Raw genomic sequence first — 17473 nt, forward strand, 5'->3', positions numbered from 1 at the left:
GCCTCCTCAGGGCACTGGGGAGGAGTGACAGCAGGCCGGTGGGGGAGGGTGCTGGCCCCAGCAGAGCAGGCCCTTGGTTTTGTTTGATGTGGTCCCCCCGAACCTAGAGCAGGGCCGGTTTCCAGGTGTTCCACACAGTTATCTGATGAATGAATAAATAGCATCAGAAAGGTACGGACTATCTGGGAGGGGGAGACTCCTCAAAAATGACCTAGTAGGCATGTTATCTACTACAAAGCTAAACCAACTGTAAGCCAGATACAAGCTCTGTAAAATGCAGCGAGAGGAGAGCCTGGATTCCTAGCAAGTGAGGGGCCAGAAATGCATCCATGAATCCATAAATCCCCCCCTCTATCCACTACTCCATCCCTCCACCCCTCCCTCTCTCCATCTACCCCTCCCCCTGTCCAGCAATCCCGGACACCTGCACTGAGCTCTGGCTCTCTGCCCTGCAGTGCGGAAGGCGCTGGAATGCACCTGTAGAGATGACAAGCCTCCTGCTCCAAGTTCATCCACGATGAAAATTAACTGTAGGAGACCCACTGCTACGAACTGAAGGTATGAAAATTGTTTGATGTTTCACTACACTAGTCTTATATTTTAGTAAACATAAAAGTGTTCAGAGGTTCACATTTGACTTTGGGGTCCTTACCCTACTTCCTCAATAAGGTTTTACGTATTTCAAAATCTCCTAGAGGAGCACTTTTAGGGGCTGAACACCCGCAGACGGAAAGGGGTGGCTGTGCTGTTTGGGGGGAGTTTGAAGCAAAGGGCACTGTTCCCTGACTAGTCTCAAGTAGGAAGCCCTGGGTAGAGGTGCTCCCCAAATGACTGATAAGGAGAAAGTCCATAAAGGACTATCGCAGAGTCCTCACGTCCCCAACACCAGAATAAGGAAGAGCTTCTACCACAGTTTTTACAATTACTCTACTTGTAGTTACTCCTTTCTGAATTTCTGGAGTTCTAAGACAAATGAAAGAGGAGAATTACTTAAAAGAAAATTGGCTAGCTTAATTACAATTAACAGGAAAAGATTTAAAGTCTTTCCTCTGCGTGTGTGTTTTTTTTAAAGTGTTTTGTACCTGTAATGTACTCATGATCACATTTTTATCTTAAATAGCTCCGGAATTTGAAATATTAGTTGGTTAAGTTAGTGACATTCAATCTAAAAAAACTGAATAAAGAAGAAAAAAATAACCCTACAGCATTTAAACACAGCAAAGGTACAAGAAACTAGCAAACTATCAAAAGGTTACTCCTTCCCCCTAAATGGGCAAACTTTAACTTTTGAAAGATGAATAATAAAAATTACCTTTTAAAGATGGTAGTTTTTGAAGTTCTCTATTATTGCTGGCGCTAAACCTGGAAGAGTTTTGCCGTTTGTCTTTCTTCACTACGGGCTGAGGGGCTGGCACTTTTATTTTACTAGATGCTGCAGACGGGGCAGCAACAAGGCTGTTTTTCCTGCTGGGAATCTGTTTCCAAAATGAAAACAAAAACAAATGAGTACGTCAAATGGTTGTATTTTATAGCACAATTAGCATAGGCAAAAAATACACATAAAAATGCAAGTTTTGGACTTCCCTGGTGGCACAGTGGTTAAGAATCCGCCTGCCAACGCAGGGGACACGGATTCGAGCCCTGGTCCAGGAAGATCCCACGTGCCGCAGAGCAACTGAGCCCACGAGCCACAACTACGGAGCCCACGTGCCACAACTACTGAAAGCCCATGCGCCTAGAGCCCGCGCTCCGCAACAAGAGAAGCCACCGCAATGAGAAGCCCGAGCACCGCAACGAAGAGCAGCCCCCGCTCGCTGCAGTTAGAGAAAGCCCGCACACAGCAACGAAGACCCAACGCAGCCATAAATAAATAAATTAAATAAATAAAATTTTTTAAAAATGCAAGTTTTGCTCTGGGATAATCTCTTTCACGCTACTGTAAACAACTTAACCCCTTATAGTTGATGGAGTTTGAGGCTACATCCCACCCCTACCAATGCTACATTTCAAGAGACTTCACAGATATACCTAATTTCCCCTATCTTCTTTCAAACTTCTTACTTATAGGTTCATGATAGTGACCCTCCAAAGATGTTCACATCCTAATTCCTGGATCCTATGAATATGTTTCCTTACTTGGCAAAAGGGACTTGGCAGGTGTGATGGGGTTAAGGATCCTGGGATGGCAGATGATCCTGGGTTATCAGGGAGGGCCCCACGTAATCACACAGGTCTTTGCGAGACAAGAGAAGGCAAGGAGGCAACAAAGCAGAGGTCAGAGAACGGAAGATGCTATGCTGCTGGCTTTGATGACAGAGGAAGGGGCCCTGAGCCAAGGAGTGCAGGTGGCCTCTAGAAGCTGGAAAAGGCCAGAAAACGATTCTCCTCTAGAGCCTCCAGAAAGGACTGGCCAGGCTGACACCTTAATTTCAGCCCATTTCAGACTTCTGACCTCCAGAACTGTAAGATAATGAGCTTGTGTTCTTTTAAGCCATGAAGTTTGTGGTCATTTGTACAGCACCAACGAGAAACTAGTATAGTTGAGTACCTTATAAATGACAGCTTTCCCTGTTTGCTCACATTCAGCCCTCAAAAACCAGTAAAGGCTACAGAAAGGCTCTTTCCTCTTGAGCAACAGGAAATGCTCTTGTTTCTAGCCTCTTTGCTTGCATTCGTCTCCAGGCTCCAGATTCAGTGTGCTCGTCTCCAGACTGCTCCGTGACAGCGAGGCTGTCCCACGACGTACAGCTGACACGCAAGGTGAGAAGCAGCATTGCAAACACTCAAGCAGAGGCGGTGGATGAGTGTGAGGGCACGCGCAGCAGAGCCAGGGGGTCCCCTGTCGTCCGTGCAGGCTAACGGGTCGAGCTTGCCCAGGAGCCCTGTGGAGCTTGGCTGGGCTCGGCCGCAGCAGTGACGGTGACAGCCACAAAGGTGAGTGTCCGCTGTCAAGATTCTCTGTGCAACACACTTCCTCCTCCCACACACCCCCGTCTGCCCAAGGATGGGCTCTGTATGTGCACACAGGCTCTTATAAGAAGCCCATCAAACTCGTCCTAGAAACACGAACCTGCCAAGCCCCTTTCCATTACACAGCGCCAAAGAGACACACTGACTTGAGCCCCCAACTATTTGCTCTCACCCTTGAATGGGATTTTTACTAAGAAGTAAGAGCTGCTTTATTTTTTAATAAGGTGCTTAAGAATATCTGGAAAGTTTTCCAAGATGCCATACTGCCACGCACAGACAGAACTCTGAACCGTGAGCCAGGGCCTGGGTTTCCTTTTCTCCTACAGCCAACAGTTCCTTTCCTCGAAATGTGCTTTCTTGGGCTCTGAGCATGATGTTTGTCATTCTTTCCACCTATCATGAGAGCATGGGTCTTTCTTCCTTACAGACACCGTCCATAACTCTCCTCCTCCACGGAATTCCCCAAGCTGAAACCATCCTGCACAGCTTTCCCCAGATGCCCCCAGAGAAAGCCCGAGCGGTTACTCCACAGTCGCAAACAGCCCCTCCTAGGAGACGTACTCGTTTCCAACGTTGTTACATACACACATGTCCTGCACATTAAAGTCCGTCTCCTTTTTATTCTCCTGTAATGCCGAATCCAGTGCTATACACATAATGACCGTGACAAACAGCTGGGTACAAACATGAGCAAAAACAGCTCCACCGCTGCTCCTACGCAGACAGGACAATGGACCGTGCGTCTTACCGAACAAAGCTTTTAGCACTAGGACTGGGTGACCTGGCCAATACACAGAGCAGACCGAGTCCAGGGGTATCGACAGCCACCACAGGGGACACGCTGAGGTAAGGCTTCCAACGTCGGGGACAACACACAGGTACCCGAACACCTGCCGCCTCTCCCTCTGGCCTCCCTCCAGAGCGCCCTCCTCGGGACGGGCAGAGTGAGCGTCTAGCAACGAAAACCTGGCTCCGTCACCCCCTCCAGCTTAAGGGCTGTCTCCAAACTCCCGCAACCGCGGTCACCGCCTCCCCGCTCGGGCTGGGCCTGGCGGCCCGCTCTCCACGCTCAGGTCCTGGCGAGGCCCTCCCCGCTGCCCAGGCGTCGCTCCCGGCCCCCGCGGCTGTAACTCCGTCCCTCTGCCCACCCCGAGGGGACGCCCCCGCACAGGGACCGTAGCTGGGGGTGCGGGTGGGGCTGTCCGGCTCTGACAGCGTGCGGGCCGGTTCCCTGAGGGACACGGGGCTGCCCGGGCCCCGACAGCAGGCTGAGGCGCCTGCGAGGTCGGAGCGCTGCTCTGAGGACGTGTGAAGACCCGCAGGGGAGGAGCTCTACGTGTGGGCGCGCGCGCACGTGTGTATGTGCGTGTGTGTGCGTGTGCGTGCGTGCGCGGCACCGAGAGCCCCCGTGCAGGCGAGGCCCCAGGCGCCCAGCCTAAGGAGCCCCACTCTATCTGAAGGGGCTGGAAGCCACGGAGAGCGTTCGGATGGGGCGATGACACAAAAAGCTTTTTTTTTTTTTTTTTTAATATTCCATTGGCTGGATAGACCACACGTTTCTATTTTTTTTTTTAATTTTATTTATTTATTTATGGCTGTGTTGGGTCTTCGTTTCTGTGCGAGGGCTTTCTCTAGTTGCGGCGAGCGGGGGCCGCTCTTCATCGCGGTGCGCGGGTCTCTCACTATCGCGGCCCCTCCCGTTGCGGAGCACAGGCTCCAGACGCGCAGGCTCAGTAGTGGTGGCTCACGGGCCCAGTTGCTCCGCGGCATGTGGGATCTTCCCGGACCAGGGCTCGAACCCGTGTCCCCTGCATTGGCAGGCAGATTCTCAACCACTGCGCCACCAGGGAAGCCCAGCTTTCCCTTTTAAAAAGGCCCTCAGGCTCAGGTGTGGAAGCCGAAGGGCCCACAAGAAGGCTTTTCTGGTTGTCTAGACAGGAGGTCAAGACGCGGAAGCGGAGGCGCGTGGGCAGCGGGGGGAGGAGGTGTCTCTGGGAACCCGGGCGCCCGCAGATGGCGGATGGTGGGACAAGTCACCGATGTGGCAGGGAAAATGGGTAGAAATAAGCCCAACTGTGAAGGGGCTGCAGCTGCGGCACCCGGGTGGCGATTCCATACGAACGAGGCGAGGAGTCGGAACTCGCGCATCTCCTGCCCCCTCCATGGCTGCTTTATGTGTATCACACTAACCAGTAGCTGAAACCCCATAGCGGCATGCCTTTCCATCAAAGCAGTGTGGTAGTGGCGTAAGGACAGACATACAGATAGATGGATGGAACAGAATTAAGAGCCAAGACCGCTCAATGGGAAAAGAACAGTCTCTTAAACCAATGACGCTGGGACAGCTGGATAACCACGTGCAAAAGAATGAAATGGGGGGGGGAGGGAATCCCTACCTCACACATACACAAAAATTAACTCAAAACGGATCAATGACCAGTCATATTCACGACCTAAATATAAAAGCTAAAACCATAAAACTCTTAAGAGAATACAGAGGTAAATCTTCATGACCTTGGATTTGACAGTGGTTTCTTAGGTATAACACCAGAAGCACAAGCAACAAAAGAAAAAACATAAATTGGACTTAATAAAAATGTAAAACTTTTGTGCATCAAAAAGACACAAAAGACACTTTTTATTAAGAAAGTGAAAAGACAATCCATGGAATGGGAGAAAATATCTGCAAGTTTTGTAATAAGGGTCTAGTACCCAAAATATACAGGCAATATCAGAGATACTGGAGAAATTCCAGGTCCTGCTCCAGACCACTGCAATAAAGCAAACATCACAATAAAGCTAGTCACATGAAGTGTTTGGTTTCCTAGGGCATATAAAAGTTATGTTTACACTACACTGTAGTCTTTTAAGTGTGCAATAGCATTACGTCTAAAAAAATGTACACACCTTAATTAAAAAATACTTTATTGCTGAAAAAATGCCAACCATCATCTGACAACACAGGGTTGTCACAAACCTTCAATTTATAAAAAAAACAGTATCTGCAAAGTACAACAAAGTGAAGCACAATAAAACAAGGTATGCCTGCGTTAAGAACTCCAACAACAGAAAGACAAACACCCATTTAAAAAACTGGCAAAGGGGGCTTCCCTGGTGGCGCAGTGGTTAAGAATCCGCCTGCCAATGCAGGGGACACGGGTTTGAGCCCTGGTCCGGGAAGATCCCACATGCCGTGGAGCAAGTAAGCCCATGCGCCACAACTACTGAGCCTGCGCTCTAGAGCCCATGCTCCGCAACAAGAGAAGCCACCGCAATGAGAAGCCCGTGCACCGCAACGAAGAGTAGCCCCCACTTGCCACAACTAGAGAAAGCCCGTGCGCAGCACCAAAGACCCAATGCATCCGGGGGGAAAAAAAAAACCTGGCAAAGAACTTGAACAGACATTTCTCTGAAGATATACAAATGGCCAATAAGCACATGAAAAGATGCTCAAGATCTTTAGCCATTAGGCAAATGCAAATGAAAACCACGATGGCATAACACTTCACACCCACTAGGGTGGCTATAATTTAAAAAAAAAAGAAAAAAAGGAAAACAAGTGTTAGGGAGGATGTGGAGAAATAGGAAACACGAGTGCACACAGCACTCACTGGAAGCAAACTGCTTGAGGGCAGGGGCCCTGCTGTGTCCCGTGCTGAATCCCCAGCACCTGCGATGGCGCTCAGCACATAGTAGGACCTCAGAACGTACCTGCTGGATGACTATGAGTGAGTGAATCTACCGAAGGGAAGCCTGCAACGTGAAAGAGAATGGCCATTCAGCCGGCCAGTCGGGGCGACAGACTTTCCGTCCACAGCCCAGAACCACAGCCCAGTTTGTCCGTAACCTCGCGGAGAAGGCCCCAGCGCTGGTCGACACTGCTATGACTTACTTGAAGCCTCGACTGGCCATACTTTGGCACTATGCCAAGGTTGAGCTGGTCCCTCCAACCCCTGCTGAGATCCCTACAGCTATTCAGAGCTTGAAAAAAATTGTCAGTGGTGCTCAAACCAGTAGCTTCAAACAGCTCACAGTTAAGGAAGCTCTGCTGAATGGTTTGGTGGCCACTGAGGTGTGGACGTGGTTTCATGCCGGCGACATCACAGGCAAGCATGGCATCATTGGCTATGATGTTTGAAGACCAATCTTTCACATGTGATTATATTTGCTTTATTATTCCGGTGTTCTTGGACCATGTGTGAGCAGACTGGTTTTTGAATAAAATAAGGCAATGTGTCAAAAAAAAAAGGAATGAAGGAAGGAAGGAAGGAGGGAATGAAGTCAGGGAGGGAGGGAGGAAAGAAAGAAAGGAAGGAAGGAAGGGAGGGAGGGAGGGAGGAAGAAGGAGAAAGGCCAGATGAAGGGAGGAAGATGACTCTGGGAGAGAGAACGTTCCCTCCCACTACAGAGCCCACCCTCTCCCTCTGACCACACCGTACTGCTTCCGGTGCGATCCGGATCAAACCAGAACAGTCCAGAGAGGTTTGCTCTGTGATGCAGGGCTCAGAGTGGATCAAGTGAAATGGGAAAGTACAGACTTCGCACTATTTTCTTTTTTAAACCATGTGTGTTCTGACCACCCCCCCCTCATAAAGATAGATATCTAAAAAGAAAGATGAGAAGCAGACAAGGTGCCTGTGTCCCTGGGGCCTCTCTGGGTCCACTCCTGTGGGGACTGGCGTGGCCTCCTCTGTGTTTCCGGTGCGGGTCTTTAGAACGTAGGCGGGTCCTGGACCAAGTGGTAAGCAGGGCCTCCTTCCCACCTCACCACCAAAGCCCCTTCTCACCTGCCTCTTCACCCTATTTTACCCATTTCCTTCTCTTTTGCCAATTTATATGTCTTCTTTTCTCTTAAATTTAATCTTAAATTTGATATTTCATATGAAGAAGAGTGATAGCTAACAAAGTTAAGTTCAATGCGTTCACATTAGAGTTATTTTGGAAGCTACTGCTAGGGTCTAAGGCAGCTCTGTCCAGAACTTTCTGCGAAGTGGGAAATGCTCCCTATCTGCTGTCCAGCAGGGGAGCCATTGGCCACAGGTGGCCACTGGGCACTTGAAATGTGGCTAGCGTGACCGATGAGCTGAATTTCTCAATCTAATGTATTTTTCATTAACTTAGACAGCCACGTGTGGCTAAAGGCTAACCTCTTGGATGGCGCAGGTCCAGCACCTCAGAGCCTCCAGGTAGCCACTGCACAAAACCAGCTTTAGGTGGGTGCTAACGCCCCGTTAGAGTCATGCTCAAGTTCATCTTTAAAAAACACTTATGATAAAGGAAAACGCAGTCTTCCAGCTAACAAAGCTTTACTTCCTCCTCCCCCCCTTGGAGAGTTAAATTTCTAGGCCGGTTCTCTCACTCCCCCAGGTGGAGAAAACGAAGATGACACTGTCGCTGGCGTTTGGGAAGCAGCCCTTCCCAGCAGCAGCTGCTCTCAAACCTGAGGGAGAAGCAGGGCCCAGGAGTCTCCGCTCCACATGACAGACTGACAGCAAGACGCAAGGCTGTTACCAAAATGCTGGGCCAAACCAGACGGCATCACTCCTTGACCTGGGCAGGTGCTCAACATTCAAGGAAACACTGAAGACGTTCTCGAGTTGCGATCTTTCAGAGGAATTTTCCCTGTGACTTAGGAAAATGTCCCCATGACATGCTGGTGCAGACTGACTCTCCCAGCTCCCCACACGCAGGTGGAAACCTCGCCACCACTGTGGGGCAGGGCTCCAGGCTTGCATTCGCTCGGAGCTGTTTCCACGAACTGGAACACTTTACATGATTTCACATAAGTCGCTTGAAGGACTCTTTCTAGAATTACGCATCATGTAACGGAGCTTTTATTTAAGAGCGATGGATGCTGGCTGATCTGATCTGCCAGCTTTACCTACTACACACACGCCACATCCAACATGCACTCAGGAACTCCACAATTTAATGGCGATCCTGTGTTTGCTTAGATGCTTTCAAACATCTGATTTCCTCACCCAAAGCTCCAGGTGGCTCTTTACAAGAATGTGCTCCATCTTGTCCCATCTATTCAGCGGCTGCAAGTGTGACTGACTTGGGGGGCCGAGTTACTCCCAAGTCTCCTGAATGTCCAAGCTCAACAGATGTGACACTTCACAAGTAACAGAAAACAGTGCTTCACGAGTAAGGACAATAGCATACTCTTTATCTTACCAGCGCTTGCACAGGACGAGAGACGCTCAAAACAAACCTTTCTCTCTCTATGTATGTATGTGTATGTGTATATATATATATATATATATATATATATACACACACACACACACACACACACACACACACATATTTCTGTGTGTGTACATACACACACAACTTACAAATATGTATTATGTTCTGCTGAGAAATACTCCCAAAATAAAATTAAAATAAGAAAGACAGGGACTTCCCTGGTGGTCCAGTCATTAAGAATCCACCTTCCAATGCAGGAGACGCAGGTTTGATCCCTGGTCGGGGAACTGAGATCCCTCATGCCGCGGAGCAACTAAGCCCGTGCTCTCTGGACCCACGGGCCACAACTAGAGAGCCCGCAGGCCACAACTAAGACCCGATGCAGCCAAATAAATAAATAAATAAATATTAAAAAAAAGAAAAAAGATAAAGTACCAAAGATCATATGGAAACCTTGTATTTACATGGAAACCCTATTTTGAAATGCTTTAATTAGAATAAGGTCTTATGACACTATGCTTTTTACCACTGACCTCTGGTGGTACGTAAAAGCAAACGAAAAACAAAAATAAAATAGTTGACCCTTAACCAGCATAGGTTTGAACTACACGGGTCCACTGAGACATGGATTTTTTTCAATAAATACGTAGTACAGTACTACATGGTCCAAGGTTAGTTGAATCCCTGGATGTAGAACCACAGATACGGAGGAACCATGGATATGAAGGACCAACTCTAAGTTATACTGGGATTTTTGACTGTGCAAACGGTTGGCACCCCTAACCCCCATGTTATCCAAGGGTCAACTGTACTCTTCTTAAATTTTTACAAAAAAAATTAGAAACATTAGGAAAAGACCTAGTACTATAATCTTCTGCTTTGGTATAATGCTATTTATTTGAAACAAATTACACTGAATGAAAATTCTGCATTAAAATTCCCTTAGAGGATCAAAGAGGTGATAAAGCAATAAGCCTCTTAACAAGAGAGATTTTTTTTTCTTTCAAATTTACAGTATCAGAAAAAAACCCAGCAAGCTGATTGACTTGAAGCTCTCCTTCTTCCTGAGCACTTTCAAAATCAACCAACAAATACCTCTTGACACCAGGCCCTAATATGTACGGCATATTAGTGCAAAGACGCATCAAGTTAAAGTGCTGTCCTCAAGGTCTCGGTCTAGTTAGGGAGGCAAATCACAGGTAAATAAAAGTTGTCCAAGGCACCATACATAATAAATGGTGCAGCAAATAATTGCTCTTCAAACTGAAAACATGGAAAAAATACGCTCCAAGACGGTGAGAAAAACCTTCCTCTAAATTTTAGAAAAAATGAACTTGAGTTGGAGCTAAAAAGATGAAAGGATTCAGATAAGCAAGAAAGAGGATGGGAAGAAGTATTCTACAACAGTTCTCAAAGTGGGGTCCCTTAGGCCCCTTCTGGGATCTACTATTTTTATGATAACACTAAGACACGCTTTGCCTTTATAACCATCGTTATGTTGATTTTTCATAGGCTACCAGACATGTGGTATCAAAACAGACTGAACGCAGGCACAGACCTGAGAGGCCAGCTGTCTTCTATTAAGCCAGACATAAAAGAGATTTGCAAAAATACAGAGCAATGCCATTTTTTTCAGTGAACTTTTGTAAATAGTTTTCTCATAAAAAGACACTATTTATGTTAACGTGTAATGGGTGTGTTGTTATTATTAGATGAATTAATGCATATTTAAAAATTTTCAATTTTAGTTTCTAATATGAAAAACACCAGAAAGCTACAGCCCACCTAGCTCAGAGCTCTTTGGGATCCTCATGAATTCTGACGTCCCTTTTGTTTCAGTAGCACTGCTCTTCTCACGAACACGTGCCAGGCATGATTCGCAAGCAAATGTACATGCTCTGTGGAGGGATCCTTCTGGAGCAGTGGTTGCAACACGGGGCCATTTTGCCCTCCAGGAGACACTGGGCAACGTCGAGAGGCACTTTTGCTTGTCACCACTGGAGGGGACGGGGAGCTACTGGCATCTCGTGGGGCTGACCAAGGATGCTGGGGACATGCACAGGACCACAGGGCTGCCCCACAGGGAACACCTGGCCATGGCGCTGAGGGTGGGCTGCCGCTCGAGGGCAGCGGTGTCACCCGTGGGAGACACTCAGGGCCTACCAAGCGTCCAGCGTGTAGTGCGGGGCAGGAGTGGGCGCCAGAGAGGGGGCGGCTCAGGGAAGCCTCACTCCCGAGGACGGTGAGCGCGCGGCACCTCCGGACCCCAAGTTCTTCCAGTCAGCAGCTGACTGTCCTCTGCAGAGCCATCCTTCCTGAACACCGGGGCTCTAAGCAAAGATGATGCGGACTGACTGGAAGGGTGGCAGTTAAAAGCAGGGAACTCGCATTTCCTATAAAATAATTACGTAAGAGTTTCAAAAAAGTTTTTTTTTTTTTTTTTTTTTAGCTGCGTGGCACGTGGGATCTTAGTTTCCCGACCAGGGATCGAACCTGTACCCCCCGCAGTGGAAGCGCGGAGTCAACCACTGGACCGCCAGGGAAGTCCCATCAAAAAAGTTTTTGAAGTACTATTCCTTTGAGTCCTCTCTGCGTTTCACTGGAGTCCAGCTTAGGGTTGTATTGGAAAAAGTCGGGGAGAGAACGATGGAAAAAGCAGCACGGGAGGCCCCCAGTGAGAGCCTGAGCTCAGAATTCAGCCTCCAGACAGAGGCTTTTGGTGTTTGGGGACAGGAGTCGGGGACTCTCTTCTCGGGAGGGGACAGTCACGGCCGCCTCCCCAGAAAACCCACACAGCAACACCACTTCCTCGTCCTCCTCCCACTCACTCAGCTTAAAACGCCTGCTACAGAGTCACGTGACTGGAGAGTCAAAAAATGTTTCATGGAAAGGAGTCTTTCATAAAAACGTTATTCCCGTTAACATGTAACGGGTGTTACTGTTATTACTAGATGAATTAATAAATATATCTAAAATTTCAGTTTAAATTTCTAAGACACAGCTCCACCACCGACACTGATGAGACCCCAGCAAGCCTGGTTCCCTGTCTCCGGAACCCTCGGGGCCAGGGGCAGGGGAATGCAAACGGACAGGTCATCAAGAGAAAGAAAAGTTATTACTAAAGGTGGAAGGGGTCAAAATAAGCTAACAAGCTGGAGAGAGGATTGTTCAGCTTTCCTTTCAGCAACAGATATTATGTAAGAGTTGCTGTAGAGACTTTCAAACAAAACTAAGCTGAAGCAGGATAAGTAAGATACACAACTGGAGAACAACACTCGAACGACCTTTAATGTGCTTACAACGAATCAATTTACAAAAAGCACGAACACTTTTTAAAATGTAACTTTGGACACAGTACACAAATTAAAATAACGATATCAAAAACCACGGTTGCATGGTCTGATCCTCTAAAATGGACTTTAGGAATCTCTGAGCAATTTACTAGGATTCTAAATGTTCATCCAATGAGCCTAGCTATGTTTCTACAGATCTGAATGTTGCACTGAGAACAGCTGCTCAAAGACGAGTTCCCTCTCCACAGTTTTCCAAGGTCAAGTTACCTGTGAGCCCATTTGCATCCTCACTCCCTAAAAGTGTGCTATGAAATAAACCGGCAGGATGTATTGGGTGGAAACTGATTCCCAGGACACGTATGGATAAGCAAATCAAACATTAAACATTCTATTTGAAAGAGAAAAAAGGCAAAGAAAGATGTTCCAATACACATCGTTCAAGAAATAGGAGTTTCTACCAAAAGACAAAAGTTGCGCGGCAGCAGTTACGACTTTTAATGGTATTCTGTTACATGGGAAGACAAATCCTGCCAGATATCTTGCAGGGAAAACTTTCAAGAGAGGTCACGCCTAATCTAGCCCATATACTTCAAAATGGCCGAACCTGAAACTCACCAAGTTGTTTTAGGGATGAGGAAATAGGGCCACAGAAGTTAGGTGCCATCGTTTATGGCCATCAGGAGTCAGCATTTTATTCACTACGCCCCTGGCTGAAGTACTCTATCCTTTACTGCAGGACTTCTTGCTAAAAACCCACGCCATCACATGTCCCCGTGTTCTAACCACAAAGTGGTCTGCAATGTTAGCCACCTGCCCCTTTGTTTTCCTTGAGGCCAGATTATCACCGGCCAGGACTTCTGTATAAGGACCTTCCCCACACTTGAAGTGGTGTATTAATTAAGTCAACCGCAGGCCAAGTTCTTTAACGTTTTCTCTGTTGGGATTACTTCTCTGCCCCGGACGAGCACCTGCTCTGCACCTCTCGGGCTGGGCAGCCCTGGATGTGCTAACTGTCCTAACAGAGGGGTGTCCACAGGGTAACCTGAGCCAACGCTGACTGTGAAGGTGACGTGACATCAGAAAGGTGTGAAAAGCAGCGTAGGAACTGCAGACCTATGTGAACGGTTCAGGTTAAAATATTCGAGTTCAGAGTAGTATCAGCAGACAGGAGAGGAAGAGAGTGTGTGTAATGGTCTAATTCACCTGCGTGAGCCCATCACACTTGGTAAGGGGGTGGGACTAGAAATGAAGAACAGAGAGGAACACTGAGGTGGGAGAGACAGCAATGGAAAAGCAATGGTCAACTCCAAGTTCAGAGGAACGGAAATGCCTCGATTTGTGCTCCTGCAAAATATACATAGTGAGCTGCCAACTGTCATGTTAATATGCCATGTTGCCTCTGGGATCCTTAGGAGGAAGTAGTGAAGGGCCCAACATTTCAGTATTTTTCAGTGGTAATTTCAAGCTCTGTAGCTCCAGCTCTTAGACAGTAGCGCTAGAAAAAATACAAAAAGACAAGTGGGGCATCACACTCAAGACACTGCAGGCCACACCTCAAGAATCTTAAGCAACTGACCGTCTAAGAACCCAATCCACCTTAAACACACATTTTACTTATCAGTGGCTTTGGTATCTTTGAGTTACTGAGAGGTTTTCTTCAGATTCAAACTTAACATTTTCCCATCCTTACAGCCAGGTTCTTTCCACTAAAACAGGAATAAATGAAACATACACACTGATTTTTGTGTGTGTGACACGAACAGTGAGAGACAGGTATGTGAGCAAGAAAGGTTTAGGGGAGCACTAGGAAGTCTAAGCAGTTTTAATGCAAGATCAATAAACCAAAAAAGGGAAAAGAAGAGGCATACACCCTTGCACAGCAACTAAATTTCATTTAAATCAATTTAGTCAAAAGAGTGACAGGGAAGTAATCAAGTCAAATGCAAGAATGCCACAGTAAAACTTGATTGCCTGCTATAAAGAAAGGGCAGGGAAAGATTGGCACAAAATATTGATATTTAAGGAGCCTTTCGGATTTCTGTTTTTTGCTTTGGGGAGGGCAACAGATTTGCTGGAATAAACCACCTTCTGAAGAGGAGGGAGGCTTAGAATGTACCAAATGATAAGGAAAAGATAACCTGGGGCTTAAAAAAAGGGGCTTAAAAAAAAAAAAGGCTACTGCAGATAATGGTCCGTTAACTTATTTGCCAGACAGAATTGAACTCTATTCTAATTTGGCTTATAGGAAGGGGTCTGACACTTGTAAATTACTGTCATCTGTGATAAGACTAAGGACTTCAACAATCCAGCTCTGGAGAACTATGACACCAAATTAAGCATCTTCTCTGCTACCAGTGATTCAGAAGGGCCTATTAGCTCTGCCTGGGTCCATGCAGCTCCTGGACCCGTAGCCCAAGGTGCTCCAGTTCAACAACTAGTCACAGGGAAGAAAAGGCAAAGCCAAGTGCTGACAGGAGAAGGAGGTGGAGCTGCTGAGAGACAGACCCGGTCCCTTGTAAAGGAAGAGGGAGGATGGGAAAACTAATAGGAACTTGAACAACTCCAGTATGAGAGAGCCCCTGAAACCAGTCTCCACAGGAGGGCTGCTAGATTTGAGATTGGGGGGTGGGGGATGAACTTAAAAATACCAGCTGCACAGATACGCACAACTTTCATTAAAACATTCATATTTCCCCAAAGACGAATAATACAAACCCAAATAACTAAAATGGAGGATTATGAAAGACACTAGAAAAATATCTCATACAGGGAAACATTTTAGAAGAAAACATTTTAGGTTTTCTCACCCTCATTTTTTCTACTCTAAGTTAAAAGGTGTTCATGAAAAAATGGAAAGTGAATATTTAAGAATAGTTACCTCTGATTCTATTATGTCTTGTCCTTCTTTTGAACTTTTTCCACTTTTCCCTGCTTTTGGTGATTCCTGGGAAACATCAAGCAGAATCAATTAGGCTTCTCAATTTTTAGACGGCTAAACATCAGATAAACCAAAATGCAGTTTTACAAATATTTATACAATTTAACAATGACTTTTGATAGTTTTAATCAATACCATCAAGAAATTCTACATCATATGGTTTAGAGATACAATATTGTGATGCGGCACCCACCCACCCAAATTCAGATTCTCCTTGTTTTCTTCGTCTGCATTATCTGGCACTGACAACTTTAAGCAGAAACAGGTAAACCCACATTTATACAGTGCTCTCAGCATCTTGAAAGATCCACACCACATCCCTTTTTTTCCTTCCCACCCTAAACCCTGGGAGCGAGGATTTCTGGGGTGATTCTGAAACGCTACAGAGCTCCACCTGAAGCAAAAACATACCCCCCCCCCCTCCGCCCAGATTCAAACGCAGCACACTCACATGCATCGCCGCCGCCGCCGCCACCCAAGATAATAATAGTATTTCAGAGCCCCAGAGCGTCCCTCCGGAAGGCAGACGATTCTTCCTAAGCCTTAAGCGGGGTCCGTTCGCTGCCCATCTCCCCGGACGGGGGTCCCTGATAGACGCCTGCACCCTCACCCCTGGAGCCCCTGCCCAGGCGTCTGCGAGGCTGGGTCAACCACCTGCGCGGCCCCACCTGTCACCTCACGCCCACCGCGCGAGCTGCCCCGGGGCGGACACCCACGCCGCCCCCCACCTCGGCCGCCACCAGGGCCATCAGGACCACCGTCCCGGCCTGGGCTCCGCGGCCCCGGCGCGACCCGCCGCCCCTCGCCCCCACCCCGGGAGCGGGCAGAGGGCGCCCCCGCGCTCGCAAGACCCCTGAGCCCCGCCGGGCCCCGCTCCCCGGCAGTTCCCCGCCGCCCTCCGCGCGGTCCCTTGCGCTCCCCGCCCGGCCCGTCCAGCGGCCCGGGACCCGACTCACTTTCTCCTTCTTGTTTTTATTCGGCATGGCTGGTGCGGACCACCGCCGCCGCTCCCGCCGCCTGCCCCCCGCAGCAGCAGCTCCCCCGCCCCGGCCGTCGCGCCCCCCCGGCCGCCGCCGCCGCCGCCGCCCGGGGACTGAGTCGTTCGCTCGCTCACGGTTCCCCTTTCCCAGGCTCGCGGCGGCGGCGGCGGCGGCGGTGGCGGCGGGGCGGGCGGCGGCGGCGGCGGCGGCGGCGGCGGCGGCGGCGGCGGCGGCGGCGGCGGCGGCGGCGGCGGCGGCGGCGGCGGCGGCGGCGTCTCTCCGCCCCTCCCCCGGCCCGGCCCTCTTCTCCCCCTCCCCCCTCCCCCCAGCCCTCTGCCCCGCCCCTCCCCGCCCCGCCCCTAGCCCGCGGTCCCGCCTCTGAACCGCCCGCACCGCCCCCACGCCGGCCCCGCCCCACCGCCCTCCAGGCGCCCCGCCATTGGCCGAGGCGCCCTCACGTGCCCTAACGCTCTCCTGTATCTCCGCCTCTGCGCGGCCTCGTCTCCAGTGCCGCGCTCCGGCTAGACTCGGTCTCAGGCTGGGCGGCGGCGGCCGGGTGAGCCGAGCCGAGTTGGGGGAGGGAGCCTGGAGCTGCAAACAGAGGCGAAAGACCGGGGACCGCTGTGGAGGTTCGGGACGGAGAGAGCAGGGGGCAAGTGAGGCGTGGAACAGGCACGTTTGAAACGGATGGCTACAACTTCTGCAGCCGGCGGGGCGCGAACGGCGACCTCTGGCCTCGTCCTCTCGCCGCCGCGGCGCTCGCCGAGCCTGAAAGTGCCCGGTAGCGGCTGAAAAGGCCAGTCACCCACGCGAGCGGCTGTTTCACGGGTTCCCACTAGGCCCCACCTACTGAGGCTGCCCCGCCTCCTCCTCCGTCGGCCCCGCCCCCGATGTCCGGCCCGCCCTCCGAGGCCCGCCTCCGCCTTGTTGGCCCCGCCCCGCAGATCAGGCTCCAGCTTCGCCAATGGGATTTTATTTTCTTCTTTAATTTGGTTTGATCATAAGCCATGTGAGGAAACCTCTGCATCATGACCAGGAGTCACGTGATATACTTCGCCTCGGTCATAGCTCTGGGGAGATGAGTTTTCCAAGGAAAGAAG

General features: G+C 49.3%; 1 protein-coding gene, 1 long non-coding RNA gene and 1 pseudogene across 9 annotated transcripts in view; 2 read left to right on the forward strand and 1 right to left on the reverse strand.

Annotated features, from left to right (window-relative positions):
* Positions 1–13896, forward strand: part of LOC309626603 — a 40810-nt gene extending 26914 nt beyond the window's left edge. Inside the window, exons 2-6 of one of the 2 annotated variants that reach the window (XR_014243310.1) lie at positions 412–558; positions 2683–2760; positions 2855–2934; positions 3615–3816; positions 11612–13896. This is a non-coding gene — a long non-coding RNA (uncharacterized lncRNA). The remainder of the gene's footprint in view (positions 1–411; positions 559–2682; positions 2761–2854; positions 2935–3614; positions 3817–11611) is intronic. The other variant, XR_014243311.1, reaches the window with a different exon arrangement.
* PPP2R5C (protein phosphatase 2 regulatory subunit B'gamma) overlaps positions 1–16540 on the reverse strand; it is a 133000-nt gene extending 116460 nt beyond the window's left edge. Inside the window, exons 1-4 of one of the 6 annotated variants that reach the window (XM_082387450.1) lie at positions 16350–16535; positions 15845–16047; positions 15334–15399; positions 1313–1475 (exon numbers count right to left, since the gene is read on the reverse strand). In XM_082387450.1, coding sequence (XP_082243576.1) covers positions 1313–1475; positions 15334–15399; positions 15845–15850 — 235 coding nt within the window. In that variant the 5' untranslated portion in view covers positions 15851–16047; positions 16350–16535. Of the gene's footprint in view, positions 1–1312; positions 1476–15333; positions 15400–15844; positions 16048–16349 lie in introns of all 6 variants that reach the window. The other 5 variants (XM_082387452.1, XM_082387444.1, XM_082387453.1 and 2 more) reach the window with 5 other exon arrangements.
* On the forward strand, positions 6707–7218 carry LOC309626873 (ATP synthase subunit g, mitochondrial pseudogene; annotated as a pseudogene). Its single transcript has one exon. The product of its transcript is annotated as an ATP synthase subunit g, mitochondrial pseudogene (transcript).
* Positions 16541–17473: the final 933 nt, after the last annotated feature.

This window comes from Balaenoptera borealis (genome assembly GCF_965194805.1).
Source record: "Balaenoptera borealis genome assembly, chromosome: 3".
Taxonomy (NCBI): Eukaryota; Metazoa; Chordata; class Mammalia; order Artiodactyla; family Balaenopteridae; genus Balaenoptera; species Balaenoptera borealis.